This window comes from Nannobrachium achirus (genome assembly GCF_963921795.1).
Source record: "Nannobrachium achirus genome assembly, chromosome: 20".
Lineage (NCBI taxonomy): Eukaryota > Metazoa > Chordata > Actinopteri > Myctophiformes > Myctophidae > Nannobrachium > Nannobrachium achirus.
The window spans coordinates 24303370-24324037 of record NC_137827.1 but is presented as its reverse complement, the minus strand read 5'-3'; the positions used below and the strand labels follow the sequence as shown (position 1 = coordinate 24324037).

Below are 20668 nucleotides of genomic sequence, written 5' to 3'. Positions count from 1 at the left end.
GACCAAGTAAATAAACATGTAAAAAGTTTGAAAGTGTAAAATAAAGATTTTATTTTTCAGTTAATGCAAGCAATAAGATATCCATGGTGTGTATTTTTTATCAGTATAGAAACACAAACATACATGTTATCCATCCAACATCCCCTATACAGTATATGACACAGGACATCTTTAGACCTGTATCCAACAGTTGACATCCATGCAGTAGAGCCAGCATGGCACACTTTGTGAGATAAAAGGGACACATTTATACAATTAAAATGAACCTAACGCACACAAGCAACAGTGATAGAACATCAAATAAAGCAGTGGTTCTCAAAGTGGATTCCAGGGACTCTGTGGGTTCCTTTGGGGGGGGGGGGGGGGTCTAAATTGACCCATACAAGTCTGTAACTTTGACAGTGTACAAATGGAACCAAATGAACCCTCACTGGTTCATTTGGTTCCATTTGTACACTGTCAGAGTTAAGGGGAGACCTTGAAATTTGAAAGTTTGAGAAACACTAAAATAAAGCAATCTAGAGAGGTGCATACTAGGGCCGTTTTGATGTTTTCACTGCCCTCTAGTGGACAAATGTGCAGACAGTGACACACAAACACACACTCACACAGCCTCATTACAACAAGCTCACAGTCACACCTTTACTTTTCGGAGATGAGTAAGCCTGGCTACGCGAGGCTACAGTCACACTGGCTAATAAGCACTGAGGTCAGTTGCTCAAATTGGCACAAGGACAGGAAAAAACAAAAGTGGCAGTGTTGGAGAAATTACATTTGAATTACAAGAAAAATAAAAGACATAAAAACAACAACTGTATGCTCTGTTAATGGTAATCTTTTTTTTTTTTACCTTAACTTCCACTCTAAAGATGAGATGTGGAACATTTAGGCACAAAACCAGAAAAGGCACTATAATGGTTTTACAGGGTTGTCCTGTGGATGAATCCGGCTTAAAGAAAGAACATTACAGTAATGCAAATTACAGTAACAGCAATATTACAGTCCCTTTTCTAAATAGTGTTATCCATTGGTCAATCACAGTTACAGAATTGTAATACTGAAGAGGCTATTCATTCTTTATAGTTATACAGTATTCAAGCTTCCCATGAAAAAGTACAAAGGGTCCAAAAACAAGGTACTGATGATGACATATTAAACAGTAATAAAGCAAAACACCTCAAAAGATCCTCCTCCAGTGAAATGAACAATACTTCTTAGTGCAACAATGACTTAATGATTAAGGATTACTTTACCAAATTAAAACATCTTGTTTGGTATTGTCATGCATCGAAAAGCATGTTGATGTCACACCACAATTAACCACTGGGTTAACAAGACAAAGAATGTGGCTATTCTTTTCAGACAAATTTGTGGCGCATCTGTCATTGAAGGCAATCAGCCACTTGATGATCAAACTTGGGAGTCTCTCTCCATTCCGACATGTCGCCACTCCGAAATTGACTTCTTATTGTCGGAGTGGCGACACTCCCATAGGGGTTAAGTTTAGAGATGGGGTTAGTGTCGGAAAGGAGACATGTCGGAGTGGCGGGATGCACCCATCAAACTCAACACCAATTTTTATGTAAGTAAAAGGCAACGTTTCTCCTGCAAAAGGAAACACAAAATGCACAAAGCCACTCAAGTAGCTACTTCTAAATGCAGTCACTGGCATTACAAGACTACTGAAGCACCATCTGCACTGTGTATTTGGTTTTATTCATATCTTCCGGTTGATCATTTAATATCTACATCTTATGTTACCTCGATGTCATCCTCAAGCCAGTTAAATTCCCAAACTAAACATATGTAACATTTATTCCTTTATCTATCATTGTCTGGGTGTCAACAGAAAATGCATTATGATGTCTTTTGTATCTACATGTTCCCTCAAACATCAAACACAAAGTGTGTCTGTATGTGTGTGTGTTTTCAACACAAGACCTTAAATACCTTCTCCTCAGCACTCTGTCTCTTTACTGTCAATGCATTCCTGCCTCTTGAGGCGGCGGCCCCTGCCCTGTGGGCTCAGCTCGGTCAGATCCTCGTAGGAGGACCTCGTATCCGACGAGCAGGCTCCTCCGGTTGTGAAGTCTTCCTCCACCGTGCCCTCCACGCCCAGGTGAGAGTCGATGCTGGTGTCCTCCTGGATGGTGTCCATGATCCCCATGACCCCTCCGCTGGCCGGGGTGAGGCCGGAGCTCGGGCCTGGGTCCTGGGTACTGCTGCTGTTGTTGTCCGCGGGAGAGGGCCCTGCAGCTTGCACCTGCTGCTGGTGTTGTAGAGGCAGGGAGGAGGGCACGGTCCGGGCGGCGGAGAAGGAGAGAGGCTGCTTGACGATGCGCCCGGGTGCCGACTCTGGGATGCTGAGCATTTCTTGACTCTGAAGAACGAGAGAAAGACAAGTTAGAAAGTACAGCAGCATCTACAACTGGCTGTCCAGTGTCCATGTCTGAGGCTCTGGCCCGTCCATTTTTATTCCATTCTGTCACATTCACATGCCACAAACTCCCTTCCAACTTATAAAACCAGTTTTATATTCATAGTCATTTCCATGCCATTTATCAAGGGAAATCGTAATCAGCTCACAGTGAACCAGTTGAGTACCTTCAGCTGGCTTCGCCTCATGAATCCACAAAGACTTTACACAACACTGTGCAGACAGCCATCATCATAACGACAAACCTAAACATCATCATCCTCAAACATGTCTAGGCACTCCTTCCGATTTGGCCTCACACAGACAGACAACAAGGTGCAAGGATGTCCTCAGTCCTCCTCGCAGAGTACCGGTACTCTCAAAACACACCGTTCATCCCTCGAGGTAATCTCCGATCAGACTTAACTTCAGAAAGGGGGGAGCACATCCATACATTTATGCATAAGTGATGTGTGCTGTAGGTTCAGTGGTTCTTCTGTGAGGTAAAAAACGCAACAAACTAGATCGGTGATCACGTTCAGGAGGAAGGGAGTGCAAGTGCACCCAAAATGTGATGGCTAATTCATACCTCATTGAACGACCATGCCGCTCAAAGAAAATGATTTCCAACTGAAAAACGTCAACGGCATGACGTCGTCCTTTCATCAAGCTGCGGCGCGTCCGTGCAACAAAGTATAAATTCAACCTAAGGGCCCCCGACGACCATGCACAGTCAGTGGATTCAATGGCAACGCAACGCAACATCACACCAACCAACACACAAGCATATACACACTCACCTATGGCGGGAGCTCTACTACAAACTTCCACCATCTGCTGCAGTTCCAATGAGAACAGGGAGGGGGGCCAAGGCAGAGAGTCATGGACAGGTCATCACGAGCTCAAACCCAGCAGAGTAAGGCCCTTGGTGATGGGTGGGCTATACACTAGCTCAGTGGTTCTCTCAAGTACCCCAACTCTGGGAGTGCATTAATGGAATCCATTTTTACACTCAGAGTTGCAGACCTGTAAGTGTCCATTTAGACCCCCTCAAGGAACCCTGGGGGTCCCTGGGCCCCACTTTGAGAACCACTGCTCTAGCTTGAGCTGCTTCAAGATGTCTCCTCTCCAATTCCAAAATCTATTCCTGTCCTTGACCCCATCCTACTGAATATATATAATCCACAGAATTGTTTTTCTCAACAAGTTTCTTTAGCATACTGTAGGCCACAGCTAAGTAATTAATTATTATTCATAATGATCCATAGGAAATAATACTTCACACCAATGTAACTTGTGAAATAGAAAGACATTTACAGTAGCATTAAATAAATACTAGGAATTTGATCTAATGTTTAAAATAGTTCCGTTATTGTCTCAGTGTTTCTACCTTAACTAATCTCTCTAGCTAACTAAGTATTTTGGTGATCTTAACCACTTTCAACCTGGCATCCCCAGTTTTGACTGAGAGCTTAAGTGGTTAAACAATTGACAGAATTTAAGGCAGACCTCTGCACAGATATATCATAGTAGATTTGGGAACTGGCTCCTAGCCCCTCAACACGGACAACAAATCTCATGCTCCTTCCCATCATAATGTCAGTATGTTAAAAAGGAGATTTGGAGCAGTCGTATTAGTCTGGTTAGTGAGGCTGCAGGCCTTATATGCAAGTATGATCATTCATCATAGGCGTTTGAAAACAGAATTGGATCGATAAAACACTTACGCTTGGATAGATGTTAGGATAGAAGGTCTTGGTATTCTCCTCATACTCAAGGTCTAGGCGTTTGTCCTACAGAGGAAAATAATACACAGCATTACTAGAACTTGTCACCGACTCGACTAAATAAATTCATCATGCCCCAACACATTTCCGTAACATATATTCCACCAGGAGAGCAGTGCATTGCATGCCACAAAGCAGACAGTGGAGAGCTCATGTATGCTGTATGTAAGTGTATTAAAGCTTTTTAATACAGTATAACTATCTGCAGTGGTTGGAGGTGTTCTCCATATTCTTCCATTAATATTGACCTTGTCAGATTGGTTGACAATCTTATTAGTCATTTGAAGCAGACGGCGGATTGGACACTAGATGTGCCACAATGTTTACAGTTTGGACATCGTTGCAATTATTGACGACAGACATAAAGTACCTGCTAACTGCTTGTGTGCATGTCCTTGTATGGAGAATGGAATGGAGATGGTCAACGCCACATTTATCCAAATGAAAATACTTAAGTAATAAGAACAAAAGTGCATGCATATGTTTTTACAACAATAAACTCCTATAAAGTCTCCTTTTGCTTTCTCCAAAACCTGCCAAGTTTGTTATTGAATTCCCAATAAAACAAACCACTTTACATGTTGTAACAGCTACACTACAGATTTTTTGTGACGCACTACCCGTAGGCAAAACGTTTTACTTGTTGTAATGGCAATGGTAATGGCAGATTGCCATTAAAGCTGCTGAATGCATTCATACTCTCTGGCAGATAACTATTTGAGAGAACCCGTACCATTATACTCTAGTGCTAAGCTCAGGCCAAAATATGAACTTTTCACACAATATATCTCATAATCTTATAGACAGATTCCAGGATGAACCCAACTGAATGTGACAACTGCACAGCATTTCCCTCTAGCACCACTTTTTAGCCAATTTCCAGTTGCAGCATGGATTTTAGGGGCTGCTAGTGGGGCTTTGAAACTCCACTTTTGTTTCTTCTTATGCTAGTGTCTTACCACACAGTGAACCAGGATGCTCAGGGGAATCCAGAAGACGAGGGAGAAAACCACTACTGAGCCCACTATGTTATCAGCCAGGAACTTCCCTGATTGGACAGAGGTAGAGGAAGAGAAATTGTTATTGTGGGGAAAGCTTTCTCTGAAAATAGTGCATTGTGAGCTTGTCAATCTACTATATTATGCGAAAGCTTTCCGCACATTACGGATGCTGGGGTTTATTCTGACTGCTGATATGCTATAAAACAAGGGTCTTCAACAGGGGGTCCGGGAGGGTCCTCAGAGTTACTACAGGGGGTCCTCCAAATCTTTGAATGATATATATATATATATATATATATATATATATATATATATATATATATATATATATATATACTGTCTTTATATTAACCACTTGAACCCTAGTGTCCATATTCTGAGACATTTAGCCAAAAATAGAAGATCTACAAGCTCACAACGCCTCGCAGTGTGAGGCGTTGTGAGCTTGTAGATCTTCTATTTTTGGCTAAGAACTTTGGTGAATTGGGGAAAAAGCAAAATAAGTACAGAGTGAAAGGTCAACCTTACTAAGTATTGATGGTTCAAGTGGTTAAATATCTGAAAACACAAATTGACATGAATCCAACATACACTGATAATTGTGCTGTCAAACAATGAAACTATGGAATCGATGAACAGGTTGTGCAGGTCCCTGCTTTATCTATTTCTCAACTAAGGGGTCCTTAGAAAACGTTGAAGACCTCTGCTCTAAAAGCATGAAAAACATTCTTCATCTTAACGCTGTTCTCTAATCAGGCTGATTCAATGTCAGCCCTTCAAATTCACAATCAAGCAGTCTTTGCCTTTCTGTTGAGAAGTGAAAAGATTCATCCTTCCTTCACACAAACCTGTTGACTTACCAAATGTGTTTATGTCCAGCTTGTCAATGAAATCCCACAGCCTCTCAATCACATCCTGCACCTGCTTCATGCACTTTCCCTATTAGAACAGCAGCACACAGGCAACATTCATCAAGGTCGGTGCAATAAACAAATCTACATTCATTTTTCCGTCATTCTGTATTGTAAAAATATAAATAAAAGCTTGAATATAGCCAAAAGTGTGACAACAGTTTGAATCAAAGTGAGACTATATAGATAGAAGGCGTATAACTCACGCCCCCGTCACAGAAGCCCACAGTGCAGGGTTTGCCCTTGCGCAGGTAGAGGAACTGGCCATCTTCAGGCTGAATGAAGGGAACACATAAGCCATCTTTTCCTCTGCAGCACACTTTACAAGAATCCTCAGTCTCTGAAAAATAGAGAGACATTTTATTGAAAAGGCTTCCCACCAGGATGGGAAATTGCAATGCTGATAAACTACTTGGCCTTGTATGTCCAAAACCGCTCGGTTTGCATTTATCATTTTAAAAATGATTTAAACTAGTGAAAACAGCCGATCTACAAGCACACAACGCCTCGCGGTGCGAGGCGTTGTGTGCTTGTAGATCAGCTGTTTTCACTACTTTTGTGCAACGGCCTTATATGATGAAGCAGGGCTTTGCTTTGCGAAAGAACATACACATTTGAAACTTAGAGATACAAGGTTTCTACCCGACAACGACGATATATATACATTACTATTACAAACTATTATTTTCCAACTCATTCCTAACCATTGCATGCGCAGGGCTTGAGGTTCTGGCCAACACAAAAGGGGCTGCATTCTCCACTGCGACACAGGCCGCTGTCGACACAGACAACACCATCTTCTGCGTCTTCAGGAGCTGGACACTCTGCACTGGTGCCTAGGAAATGTGTGGAGGGAAGGTCAAGAGGTCAGACACGAGAAGCCTCAAGGTCAAATGAGAAACCACCAACCCATCTCAGACTCCGTACAGGGTTACTTATTGTATGTACAGTATGTGAGATATCTTTTTACTGTCTGCGTTGTGAATAAGAAGGTACAGCATTATTTCATTTTGAATTAATGGGCAGCATTTCAGTCAAAACAGTGACATAGCAGCTGCTACAGTTGATACACATCTCCAGGCAGAATGAGGCACTCACCTGTGCAATTGGAACTGCCCTTACAAGTAGCATTGATAGGCTCCTGACACCTCTTCCCTGCCTTCTCAAACATGCACCTCTTACAGCAAGGACTATTCCTGTCACTGTAGGAGAAAACAGAGATGAAAATGTCAGTTCAACTAGCAGCACAACACTTCAGGTACTGTATTGTTTTAACACGTTTAAACAGACTGTGTCAACTGCGTCATATTGGCGATGGTGTTCTTTTTTAACTCACACAGAAGCTGCACGCTTTGGGGTGTGAATTAACACTTAGGTGTGTATTTCGTAATGTGCATGTGTGTGTGTGTGTGTGTGCATGCTAGGGCCCATGCCTGCACTCTTTGCCAGGTTTTAACTTGCACTCGGCTGTGCAGCATTCGTCATCGTTGAGGTGGCGCAGCCCCGGGTCACATTCCTCATTCTCCTCGACCCGCGAGTTCCCACAAACCTTACTGTTCCTTTCCTTGAAGCACTCTGGAGCCTTGAAGCTCAGCGTCTTCCCTACAGACCTCCTACTGCAGGGAGAGAAGCGCTTCATGGGAAGAGAAAAAGGAGGGCAGGAGTTTAGCTATGGTCAAAGGGAAAAAATTATTATTGATAGTCTACTGAAATCCTTGACAGGGCCAATGATAAATAAATAGATGCTTTTCAATGACTGATATAAGCTGCATACTAGCAAGTGCAGAGGGTTAAAGCCTTGGATCTCACATTCAACTAGCATTTCTTACTGTATATAGGCAACAAATCTAGCGTTCATCGTAGGGCTTACACTGGGAATCTATCTGGCTGTTGGATCTTACATTCGACTACGGTAGCATTTCTTACTGTGTATATTCTACACATCTAACATTCACTGTACAACATACACTGGGAAGCTACCTTGTTGTTGATGTGGTCTCCGCTCACAGCGATGGGGTACATGACAAACTTGCCCCCATGGTCATCGTTAGGGGCACAGGTCTCGATATTGTCGGGATCGTGCTCAGCCCCAAAGTTGTGGCCCAGTTCATGGGTGGTCACCAAGTCAGCTTCCTAGTAAAACAGACGCACATCAGAATTACAAATGATGATATTTTCTCATTTCTTAATCAATCAAAGGTTGGCTCTGATCAAGCAATCTGATTGGCTGTTTGTTGCCACAACATAACTTTATAGCTAGAAAACTGACTGTAGCTAGAAAATGTGCTCAATAGCACATAGACATTCGCCAAATTGTCAGTTTGTCTAGTAGTCCATTGGTTCTCCAAGTGGGTTCCGCGGACGCCCTAGGGTCCCTGAGGGAGTTCCAGGGGGTCCCCAGCTAAATGATAGTTAGGAACCAAAAGGACCCTTACATTTGTACACTCCGAGTTAAATTAAAATTGATTTTACAAAAGAAATTGGGGTCTCAGAGATAGAAATGCCATTAAATGAAGGTCTGTAGCCTAATGCATGTCGGGAATCACTCTTATGGGGGTCCCTGGAACATCTTTTCAAATGGGTTCCACGGGCTAATAAGTATCGATTTGGGGGTCCTTGACATGAAAAAGTGTGAGAACCACTAGTCTAGTCAGTGTCAGTGCTTCTGTTGGCCAATATAATTTCATGAATACATTAGCTTACACATGGAGTACTGACAATGAGTATCTTGACCGACAGGCATGAAGAAAAACTACAACATCATGGCATTGAATGCAGCCCATGTTTGACAGCAACCCTTTACAATCCAATAATGCAGAAATTACTCAATCATTTCAAACCTTTGTTAAAATGGTTTTCCCATAATTTTTGGTGCTGGTCAAGCCAGTGTTCAGGTAACTGGGCTTCTTGGCAGAATGAGATGGATAGTATGCTGTAAAAAGACAAATGGACAATTTACAATAGTTCATACATTTGTATTCATTAATTGCAATGACTATCCCTGGGAACAACATTTATCCATCTTTGGTTAATTCATAATGTAAAACATTTTCTGATAAACACATTTCCATACAATTGTCATTACTTATCTAGGCCTGGTAAACACTATTTCTCAATTTCCTTTCATAACTTACGGTTATTATTTCACTTTAAAACAACTTCTGGGGTCATTTTAACATTGTGAATAACCTAGTTAGTAGAACAACGACAATTCCCTCATGCATTCGAAGGACAATACATGTGTTTTCAATGAATCCAACATGACTAAAATAGAGTGTGAAGTTGTCTTACCGAAATAATATAAATATCTAAATAATTAATCAGGAAACTAAAATACTGTGCACACAAAAGGCTGAGTAGATGTGAAAATGAATCCAGGAGAGCTTTTAAGTGAAATACCTTTAATAACAGTCTTTTAAACGTGCCCATACTAGTAGTACTATAATTATCATTCAGCATTTGCCATAAATGACTTTAGCTAGTATACTCTATCATGCTCCAGCCATCATATTCCTAAACAGATGCTGTTCTGTCACATCCTTACGTTTGGGGCAGAGTCCACCCAGCGCTTGGCGTTTGGAAGGAGCCACATAGGCCAGCCCCAGGGTTCCCTCGTCAAAGTCCTGATAGGTGAACAGATGAGCCAGGCACACTGTGGATGCATTGTCAGCCATGTCTAAGCTGAATTGCTGCAAGACACACGAAGAGGCTTATTATCCATTCAAACACTATAGAGACAGGATGATACCAAATAATGAACTGGTGTGAAAAATAGATACAGCACTTATCATATAGGGTTAAAATGTATATACTTTAAGTGAAAACACCCCTCCCATCCATGTAAAATACAGCAAATGTAATTAAAGGGGCCAAACCATGCTTTTAAATATATATATTTTATATAAATATTGGTCCATAATACGGTTTTATACAGGTTTTAGCCTAAACAACCGGATATCGGATATTGAAATTTCAAGTTCTGTCTGTCTCTAATTCCAAGCAGTTTCAGATGCAATACCAAAATGCCCTTTGTTGTCTTTGGGCTAAATTTGGAACGATGCAGAGAAGATTAGCATATGGTACCATGGCACCATGCTCTGTATCGTTCCAATTTTAGCACCACTTTACCCCGCTCACTCCATAGTCTCAATAGAATCCACCCCAAAAGTACCGCCCCCTTCTCTTCAGTTGCCAGGAAACTGAAGTGGAGGGGCGGTACTATGGAAATGAGCCCCTAGAATGGGTCCGATTTCAAAAGAGTACAGTTCAGACACGCCCATTCAGAAAATCACTGAAACTAATAGAGCTTCGAGTTAATGAATTGTTTTTGGAGAGGCTTGAAGAGACACTGGGAAGACCAAAAAAAACTAGAAAAAATCACACTTGTGTGAACTGAGCAGTGGAGGCTGCGCGAGTGTGTGCGTGCGTGTGTGTGTGAGTGTGAGTGTGCCTGGCCTGGCCTGGCGGCCTGGCCTGAACAACAGCGCCCCTCCCTTAACATGTGTGGTCAGAAAAGGTATTGCAGGCTACATACAGACAGACAGACACGGACGGATACCCACACACACGGCCACGTAGGTGGAGGCTGCGTGTGTGTGTGTGTGAGTGTGCCTGGTCTGGCCTGAACAACGGCGCCCCTCCCTTAACATGTGTGGTCAGAAAAGGTATTGCAGGCTACATACAGACAGACACGGACGGATACCCACACACACGGCCACGTATAGGAGACGGTGTGACCACCGCTCAAAAATTTAAATTCATGCTGTAGTTCCTTTAAAATGTGAAGGATGATGAATTCCAGAGATTCTACAGTAAGTAGTAGTATTATTTTACCAGATAAATTCCTGTGCTTTTTCATTTAAATAATGTATAACGAATACAGTATACCAGTGTGGTGGAATTCAGATCAATCATTAATCATGAGAGAATGAGGAGACAAGACAATTATATTAGGTGGTGGTATGGTCAAGTTTATATAACATGATATCATGGACAGAAGTACAGTTTAACACTTTGGGCAGTGGTAAAGTAGTTCTGCCAAGAAGAATGGTCAAACACTAGAGTTATACTGTGACTTCCAAGGCCTCTGGAACAAGCTGTACCATAACAAGATAGCTTTATCAAAACAATAGTTACTGAGGCCTTCTGAAGACCTCTCGACTCCTAACTATCAAGTATTAGTATCATCATACTGTACAGACCTAGATATTAATATAATCAATGAATACATGATCTACTCTATAACGTCATACATAATCAATCATGATAAACTCTAATCTACTGCACCAGCCACTAATGAAACCTTTGTTGACTGGTGGCTTGAGGTAATTTCCCAACCGTGTCTCTATCTAACCCTGTCTGTTTCTCTTACCTCCAGAAGCTTCTTGACATCCCAGACCTCCCTTCCTCCTGGGCCGTCCTTCATGTTATAGTTTATCCAGCTTGTTTTAGCACCAAGGGGAGGCTTGGTAGGCTCCTTGTTGATGATGATCTGAGAACAGACAAACATTACAGATCCTGGAATCTCAGAAATACGAGAATGCAGTAAAATAGATTCTGTCAAGCTGAAACCTTGAATCTCCATATTTCAACGTTTAGTTTTTTCGTAAATTGATGACCTACTTCGTCATGTACAGTGTCACAGAAATGGAGCAGAAACAGCAGATCTACATGATCATAATGTGTCACGATGCGACACGCTGTAAGCTTAAAAAATAGCAAAGATGCCTTCGTTTTTTGCTTCTTTTTTTTACATTTAAGTAAACGTGAAAGTGTCTTTAGGTTTCATAAACATTAAGTCAATGAAAAGTGTAAATGTAAATAACTACATTGAATCCATTGGAACACAGGATTTATTTCCTGAAGAGTAACGGTTTAGACATATTCCCCCCCCCCCACATGCACACTGATCTCTTGGGGAAAAGAACCTAGCATAAGGTGTGTAACATTACTGTAGCTCAGATGCTTTCAGGACTATGTGGGTCTCTTCCATTCAGCACCTTGTTTATGGTGCGCATTTCTGTCACGCTACATTGAGGGCAATTGCCCTCAATGCACCTTGAGGGTTAGGATGACTGGAAAAGGATTCAGAGGGACAAATAGATGCATATCTTCTTGGTGAGAAAGCTCTGCGTTCATCGTATGGGCACACAGTGTCTCCATTCATTCCCAAAGCCCATGGAACAAGTTAAATGACCCCACGAGGCAAACATAAAAGAAAAAACTGCTTCTCAAGGGACAGCATTATGCTCAGTTTCACTTCTGTGAATGACGCCACATACAAAGAAGCTAGCATGTTTGGGAGTTAACAGTAGTGATGTGTGATTCTGAAACACCAATGCTCCACAAGTCCTTCTTGTACACACACAGTAGAATAGTGAAAAGCAAAAACAAAGAGGGCAAAAAAATCGTTTTGAAAGTATCTGTGTCTACATCCTTGTATATTAAAATTGCCTAGGGGGTGGGTCGACGGTGGACGTTACAAACATAACATGCAGACTTGCGAGGCACACCGGCGCACCGTTGCACCGATCCGCACCAAACTTGGCAAAAATACTCTTCAGGTGTCTGCCATGAGAATAGTCACGCCAAAAAATTTAATTACACACAAATGGGGCACAACTCTGCAGTTTTACAACAGAGGCTAACACTTCAAATAGCCACAACTCGTGATCAGCAAAATATCTGTGGTTTTAAGGCCTGAACATCTACAGATATATTTTTGTCCATGACTTACGCCTTATCCCTAAACTTCTTTGCCTTTTTGTTTTTACCATTTTTAAAAACATTGTAAAATACTTCAAATAGCCGGACTACATCGACACATTGTGAGCTTGTAGATCAGCTATTTGAAATATAAAAGAAATGTTTTCAAAATAGTAAAAAAGGGCAAAAGAGTTTAGGTAAGGCATGGACGAAAATAAGGTTTAAATGCATTTCAAACTATATAACCTGAGGTTTTCCTCAAGCCCAGAGGGAGACCTGAAATGCATTTCACAATTCCACAATGCGTTGTAACTATGATCCCTTTCTGACCAGTGGACACAGATAAACAGACATTAACCTGTAGCCGTTTCTGTGCAAAGAAGCCCTCCCTTTGTTTTTACATTGCACTATCCTCTCACTCACACTCACACTCACACTCACACACACACACATACTTGATTGATCTGGACTCCATAGCCTTTGAATTCATCATTCCAGTTGGTATTCCTGTATATGTCATCCACTCGATCAATCAACTCGATCTGAAGAGAGGAAGACAACGTGAAAGACACCAAATTAGAGCAGACAGTACATACAGTAGAGACACTGCACCGTAAATAGTGATATAATGCAATAGATAGTAATGAATGGACCATTGTAAAGTGCTTTGAGCACTTAGAAAAGCTCTATAAAAAGGCAATCCATTATCATTATAATTATCTAATGTGTTAACGCACAAAAAGTACTGATATGCATGGTATGTTTGTACATACGGTACATGATTGCCGATATGCATGGTATGTATGCATGTAATTTCATGTAATTTGTCAAGGACATCAAGATACATTTTGCGTTTGTGAAGAAGAAATATATGAAATGGTGAGCCCATGCTGTACAATTGTGTTGTTGCACAAATTATTTTATTTAATTAATAATGAATAGAATGGAGAGCCTCACCAAATAGTTGAGAGTGACACTCTCTTCTCCGCGACCCATGTGTTGATAGAATCGGTAGTCTGCCACCAGCAGGAGGGGACAGGTGTTCTTTTTGTGATCGTGGGTGTCTCTCTTCTCTCTGTGCCGTGTCTCTGCAGGGGAGGTAAGAGCCAAGAGAGAAGACGGAGGATGAGTACAAAAAATCTAAAATAGCAGATCCGCAAGTTCAAAACGCAACGCGAAGCTGTCAAGTAGATCTGTCAAGCAGATCTTTAAATAAAGCTTATCCTTTTTTAATCATTATAGCATTAAACATCAGGGCATGAACACGAATTCAAAACTTGGTGTCAGTTAATTTAAATAATAATAATAATAATACCTAAAAGAAACAAATTGATTATTTTTTGAATAATGTTATGCCTCCAATTAATCTAATTGCAAAGACACTCATAATGAGTCACGTCCCTAGTAGATGGAGATAAACATAATACAGTATATGCCATTATTCAAGCCAAGGGTAGGCCTGCATAAAGATGTGCGTAAGGGCATAAAACAATGAGGCCGTGCTCTAGTATCCCATTGTTAATTGCCCTAATTTTCATATTTAGCAACATGGCTTCTTTTTGTTTGCCAGTGAACTGAATAGACTATGGCTTTGTTCTTCACAGTATAGTATGCTGCACTACAAGCTACACAAAAACAAATCAAAAGTGACATATACTTACTGTATATAGAGTCAATTTATACAAACTGAAATAGAAGACTCTCCTGTGTATGAGAGCTCTTATAGCATTAAGTAGCTCTAAGCTGTGGTCAACCTGAGTCACCACTAGATACACATTTACATACACATAATTCAATGGTCTCCTTCTCCCCAGCGATAATTTTAAAATAATAATATGTCACCACATTCGCCTAGCCCTAGGTGTCTGTTTTTCTACTTGTATAGGACATGCAGAGTGCATACAGTGTCCTGCAGTGACAATTAAATGCATCCCAAGCCATAGGAAAGGAAGCCCCTTCAGAGTATTATAATGCAGCGTGGGTGACTGGTTGTACTGCGTGTGCAATCTGCGCATGTGTGTGTGTTGCTCCGGCTTGCTCACAAGCAGTGGGTGAGCACTCTTGTATTCTCATTGGATACCAGCAGTTCTTCCATGAATTCCAATGCCTCCCCCATAAGAACCTTCACCTTCGTTCTTTTCCAGTATGTGCTTTCAAATTGGACCTTGTGAGAAGTACTGTATTTCAGATACCCCCCCCCCCCCCAGCTCATTTTCACTCTTGTAGTTGTAAGCTTTACATTTACACCACAAAATAAAAGCATCAGATGATATGTTCGTCCCCCTCCTCCCCTTACATAATACGCTCTTGTCAGCCGTGTGTGTGTGTGTGTGTGTGTGTGTGTGTGTGTGTGTGTGTGTGTGTGTGTGTGTGTGAAGAACGCCGGTAAGGCTTTTATTAAAGCAATTGTTACAAAATCATCCGCCCACCCATCACAACCTACCAACTGCCTCCTCCATCCCTTTTCTCCTCCGTCCAATGTTCATTATCTTCCCACTCTTTTCCTCTCAGGCCTGATATAAGTCCTTACACACACACACACACTGCTAGATGCCTACCACATCTTACTCCCACGCCTTTCTACAGCATAAACAAACAAAACATGCACACACCACATACAACTAGGGATGGGACGATAAGCGATATTATCGTGATAAAAAAAACTTTTTTTCACTCTCCATCAAATGGCTTTGCCAAAAAATAGCCCATCTACAAGCTCACAACGCGTCGCAACAAGCTTGTAGATCTGCTATTTTTTGGCAAATGTTCCGCCCCAGGATAATGGATTTTGATTATCGTGATAATATCGTGATAATATCGTAAAAATCGCGATTTCTTTTGTCACAACAATCGTGATATAACATTTTCATATCGTCCCATCCCTACATACATACAACTCCTTTCTACCACATGGATGAGATGGAGCGCAAGAGAGAGAGAGAGAGAGAGAGAGAGAGAGAGAGAGAGAGAAAGAACCACAAACACTTACCATTCTCCCCTGTGTGTCCATCCCAGTTCCTCCTGGCAGCCTCTGGAAGCAGGTCCTGGGCCTCTGCGTGGACGTAGCCACACACACTGGGAGAGGCCATGCGGCTCAGGTTCTTGATGTCCTCGGAGCGATACACCAGCAGCCGGCCATCAGGGCTGGACTCTGTGAACCTCCACAAGGGCTGGACAGAGACAGACAGGGATACGGGTCGAGAGAGAGAGAGAGAGGTATGATAGATGAGCCATGGATAAATTAACATTTAAGATTTTGTTGTGTATTGGGAAGGCAGAGCTTTAGGACAACTGTAGAGGATTACAAATTTAAGTTGACGATTAATTGTCACACAAATAATTGCGATTAGCGATTTAATTGTGTTTTTGGCCTTTAATATGCCATGAACATATGAATACACACTTTTTTTCTTTTTTTTTAGGTTTCATAATCAGAAATTGCTACAGGGCAGATATAACAAATGACTTATACAGTATATACAAAGAAATTACTGACTGAGAAAAAGTCAAATGTAAAAATAGCGTAAATAGCTGATCTACAAGCTTACAAAACGTGTTGTCATGAGATGTATGTATGTCTGTGCCTCTCTTCTACAACTAGAGCATCATCGTATTCTTACCTCAACATTGTACTCCGCTTCATCAGTTTGTATGTGGGCAGAGAACTCCTCCCCATCTATGTGTGCCTGCACACGTGAATTTTCCTCTCCTACACACCAAAGACATAACGTAGTATTAGTGCTTATTCAAAATATGATACCGGGTTTGAAACAATATCATGAGTAAAATGGACTAATCTGTGCTAGACTACTAGTGAACTAGTGTGCTGCTACTTACCAACAACATGTCCAATGAAGTAGTTCTGTAGCGGAACATCATAGTTCTCCTCTCTCCCATCTTTGTCAACAAAAACAGCCTTAAAGTTCTCAGTGAACAGGTCTGTATTAGTGGTCAAATAAAGTTTGAAATTTCTGACAGAAAAAGAAGAAAAGTTGAAAATATATTAATGTTACAATACAAGGTTAAATCAAATATAAATAAATATATCATGATGTCTTTAGAAAAGTCCTGGCTTGGATTCGTGAAAGAGAGCAACAAATTCAGCAAAATCACCCAAAACAAAACGTCACAAATTACTTTCACCTCTGCTCTAGGAAAAAGATATTTTAGTGAATTACATTGAAGTACTATGGCGGATAACTAGCTCAATCTGTGCTACTATGATCATAGATCATCAACAGATACTATCAGGGAATTCATTTCAGTACAGTCACTGGTGCACAATGTCTCAACTTGTCGATCTTGAGTAGCGTTTTGGTCGATTGAGGAGTAATTTGAAAAAATAAAGAAATAAAATCAATTAATCTTGTCTGACGTCTATTCACGCACAGGTTTGCGAGATTGCAAACGCCAACAAATCTGAGGCAGTACAAATGAACACAAGAATGTCCTTGGCAGCATATAAAGGTGTGTTACCCATTTAGTACTAGGCTTCATTTGCTACAACGGCACAGTTCTGGGCAAGAAGGAGAACTTGAGATGCTCTCTGACAAACCAAAATCATTTCACAAGACTGTTACCACTAAAAGTGAACTGAGAAAAAGAAAGAAGGAACTGAAGCCGCAACCATATACTGTATGTATAAGTAGTACCCGTATATGTACCATTCATGAAACAGGTTCAAGTGCTGTTATAAGTATTTTAAAAGTCCCTTAAAAAAAAACGTTTTGTTTGACTTAGTTTTCAAACATAATACCTTTTTCCAGAATGAAATGTTAATTATTTATTTGATTAGGGTTAGGGTAGGGTTATGACGTGATCTACTTATTCTATGTTTGCATGAATCTAATTAGCAATCTATAATATAGACAAAGACGTAAAAGCAGTGATGGTTTTCAAGTATGCCGACGGTACAGTGGATCTCATCACAGCCTTGCCAAACGGTGCTCTCCTGCCAGAAGTAGCCTATTCAAAACTCTTTGTGTTGTTACTGTACCTCTGCAGCGCTCTGAAGCTGACCAGCCGTTCCAGGTAGGACTGGGTGCTGACATCTCTCTTCCTTACAGAGTGTAGCTGAAGTTCAGTTATGGGCAGGACCTCAAAATCTGACAGTATGGAATTAAGAGCCTCTGGAGAACAGAGAAGGAAGAGGATCATGCAGTATGATTACATTCTTCAGTTTTGCATTAGTGCTGAATCACAACAACAATAACAACGACTCGTTGTTGAGCTAGCATTTTTTGCGTTTTGTGACGGTTTAACAGGAAGTAACCTCAGGCAGAAACAGGCTCTAGTCTAGGCCAGGGAGAGAGAGAGATACAAGCAACAGCAACATCAATAGAATAGTAACACATATAATGACAACAATAACTATAACAGCATAATTAATAAAGAAATGTAATTCAATTATGCATTTGATGTATTGTTGAATGACATTAATAAAGCTATCCATCTATCTATCTATCTATCTACCCATCCATTCAATCTAATATATCCATTCATCTATAAGAGTCCACAGTGGCTGCCTCTGTGAATTTAAAACAGTAGAATTTAAACACACGCTGGCTTAGTCCTCCCTCAGGCTACAACAGCTTTCCCCATGCTGTTAACTGCAAGGTTGTTATTGTGACTTTCAGGTCGCAAGTTACTATGAAAAAGCTCCACCGGCTGTCTGTCTGTCTGTCCGTCACATCACACTTTTTCCCTACTCTTATCTCCGCCACTGTTGCCCACATCCATGCCAAACTTTGCACACACACTCCTTGGATGGCAACTCACAACCTCCACCCCTCATTTCTCACATGGCACTCTTCTAGCGCCACCATGAGGCTGATTTGTGCTAAACACATTTTTGGACACTGCTCCTACAGATTTTGCCCTAAAATCATGCAAAGCGGCAGTGATGTCATTACGTGCGCATCCCGCATCAAAAACTCATTCAAGTCACCCAGGGACTCATTCGTGTCATGGTCCTGGGGTCCCAGGGATGCGCCTCCATTGGAGTCCATGTTAAAATAATTTACCGCGTCGCGGTAAAAGAAAGAAAAAAGAAATCCACAGACACCACCATTGTTCATGGGTGAAAGCATCCTACTTTATCCTACGTTAACACAAATAAAATCCACGTAGAAAGTCTTAAACAGGCGATAGAAACGTCAATGTTTTGAACTTTTCTGGGACCCATTTGAATGACCACCTGTGGGTCCCAGCCCAGGACCCATTACATTGAAAACCTAGTAACATCACTGGTACACAGTATCTCTAAAGTCATGTCATCAACATGGATCTGTCCCATTTCCCATATTCCCTCATGATTGGCTATGATTGCCTTCTAAAGTTTGTCTATGCGACCTGACGGTCGCGTATCTCCCGATTAGTCTTACTGGTAGTTAACTGATTATTACACCTGACCTGAGTGTTGCTGTTCAGTCATGTCATTTGATGTAAAGTGGATTGAGTGATTGATTGAGTGATTGATTACTTTATTAGCAGTTCACACATTATAGGAAAGGCACAAGAAACTACAGTTCAGATACAAGGACTATTTAAATCTAAGAAAGCACTGTGGCTTGTTTAGGCCTACATTGGGGTCCTTTGTGAAAGTCTGGTGACGAGGTTAGGTCCTTTGTACTCATTTCATTGAGACATTAAATGACAGACAAATATACAACAATACTATGCAAAATATGACATAGTCAGAAAACTAAACTAAAAACTAAGACTAATAGTCTGTACTTAGCTCAAATAGAAATATGTAGAAAATTGCTTTAGCTTTAGTCTTGTCAATTTGGTCAACAGCAAAAATGGGGGTATTGATTCATATTATATTCATTGAGAGTTTGAGACTCACTGTGATCAAGACAGAGGGATGTCTAAATGTTGTGTTTAACTTTTTAAGTCGTACCCTAAACTATACAATAAGAACTAAAACTAATATGAACATTTAAACAACAAAGGCAGAAGTTTAAACACATTCGTGAATCTAACTTAAAACTTAACTGAATTGAAAATAAACATTTTAAATTAAATAGAAAACTAAAAACGTTTGGTTATTATAACTACTGTAATCTCTCAAGACAGATTCAGCAGCCAGCGACTGATTCAAATGCAACTGATTCAAATGGAACCAAATGAAGCACAATATTATAGCATCATATTATTCATGTGCATTATGGTATACACCTCTGTCGTTAACAAAAACCTATTAGAAGCACCTTTCACTGCTAATATGTTAACTCTATCAAACTATTGATTGAATTAACGATTCACCCAAAGTTAAGCTGCATGCTCTGCAAAATCACGATACATTAACTAACATTAGCGTCTTCCTGAATCCTGGGTACTTACGGGCTTCTTCCGCATTCTCCTGCTCCGTAATTCTGGAATTAACAGCACATTGGACCCAACAAGGAGCCAGGAATGCAATAAACCATAAATGCCTCATTGTGAGATTAAAACGGAATGGTTATGGCTACACCAGGGCTGTCATTGTCAACACAGTCACACTGACAGCTGTTAATAAGTTAGCTTAGCTGCTGCTACCACTACCCACTACCCCGGAAGTACGCTGACGAGAAAACATCCGGATTGTTCTTAATGTGGAAAAAATGTATATAAGCCTAGGCCTATCCTTTCTGGGAAAACAAGACGCTTCTCGGAAATTATGTCACATTCATGATTTATATTTATACTTTAGCATCTAGGCCTACTGTACATGGCATTTATTTATGCACTACCCTTTATTTATTTATTTACATGACACAGACATTTCTCACGTGTTCTAACATCTGTAAGATAATGTGACTATTCTATTTCAGTCAGGAAAGATCTGCCATCCAGGTCATATTC

At 40.9% G+C, this 20668-nt stretch overlaps 1 protein-coding gene across 2 annotated transcripts; it reads right to left on the bottom strand.

The window, feature by feature from the left end:
• Positions 1–26: 26 nt before the first annotated feature.
• adam17a (ADAM metallopeptidase domain 17a) lies at positions 27–20365 on the bottom strand. Of its 2 annotated transcripts, XR_013963137.1 has the most exons (20): positions 20168–20365; positions 17817–17949; positions 16658–16791; positions 16441–16529; positions 15810–15990; positions 13778–13908; positions 13276–13362; positions 11487–11606; positions 9660–9804; positions 8956–9047; positions 8096–8248; positions 7549–7748; positions 7214–7317; positions 6820–6951; positions 6322–6455; positions 6065–6143; positions 5163–5251; positions 4144–4209; positions 692–2380; positions 27–640 (listed from the first exon to the last, which is right to left on the bottom strand). XR_013963137.1 is itself a non-coding variant. In XM_080750650.1 (19 exons), exons 1-19 carry the CDS (start codon positions 20262–20264, stop codon positions 1958–1960), a joined length of 2589 nt encoding a protein of 862 aa, XP_080606776.1. In that variant the 5' UTR covers positions 20265–20365; the 3' UTR covers positions 27–1957. The 2 variants fall into 2 exon arrangements, 1 of the variants encoding a protein (XP_080606776.1); XM_080750650.1 differs by having other exon boundaries at positions 27–2380.
• Between the last annotated feature and the right edge of the window lie 303 nt (positions 20366–20668).

Excerpts from the sequence above, each read along its gene's own strand:
- adam17a (XM_080750650.1), bottom strand. The coding sequence starts at position 20,264 with ATGAGGCATTTATGGTTTATTGCATTCCTGGCTCCTTGTTGGGTCCAA. Across the intron at positions 11,607-13,275 it reads ATGGAGTCCAGATCAATCAA|ATCATCATCAACAAGGAGCC; the intron begins GTATGTGTGTGT and ends GTCTGTTCTCAG. Across the intron at positions 6,952-7,213 it reads GGGCAGTTCCAATTGCACAG|GCACCAGTGCAGAGTGTCCA; the intron begins GTGAGTGCCTCA and ends CACATTTCCTAG.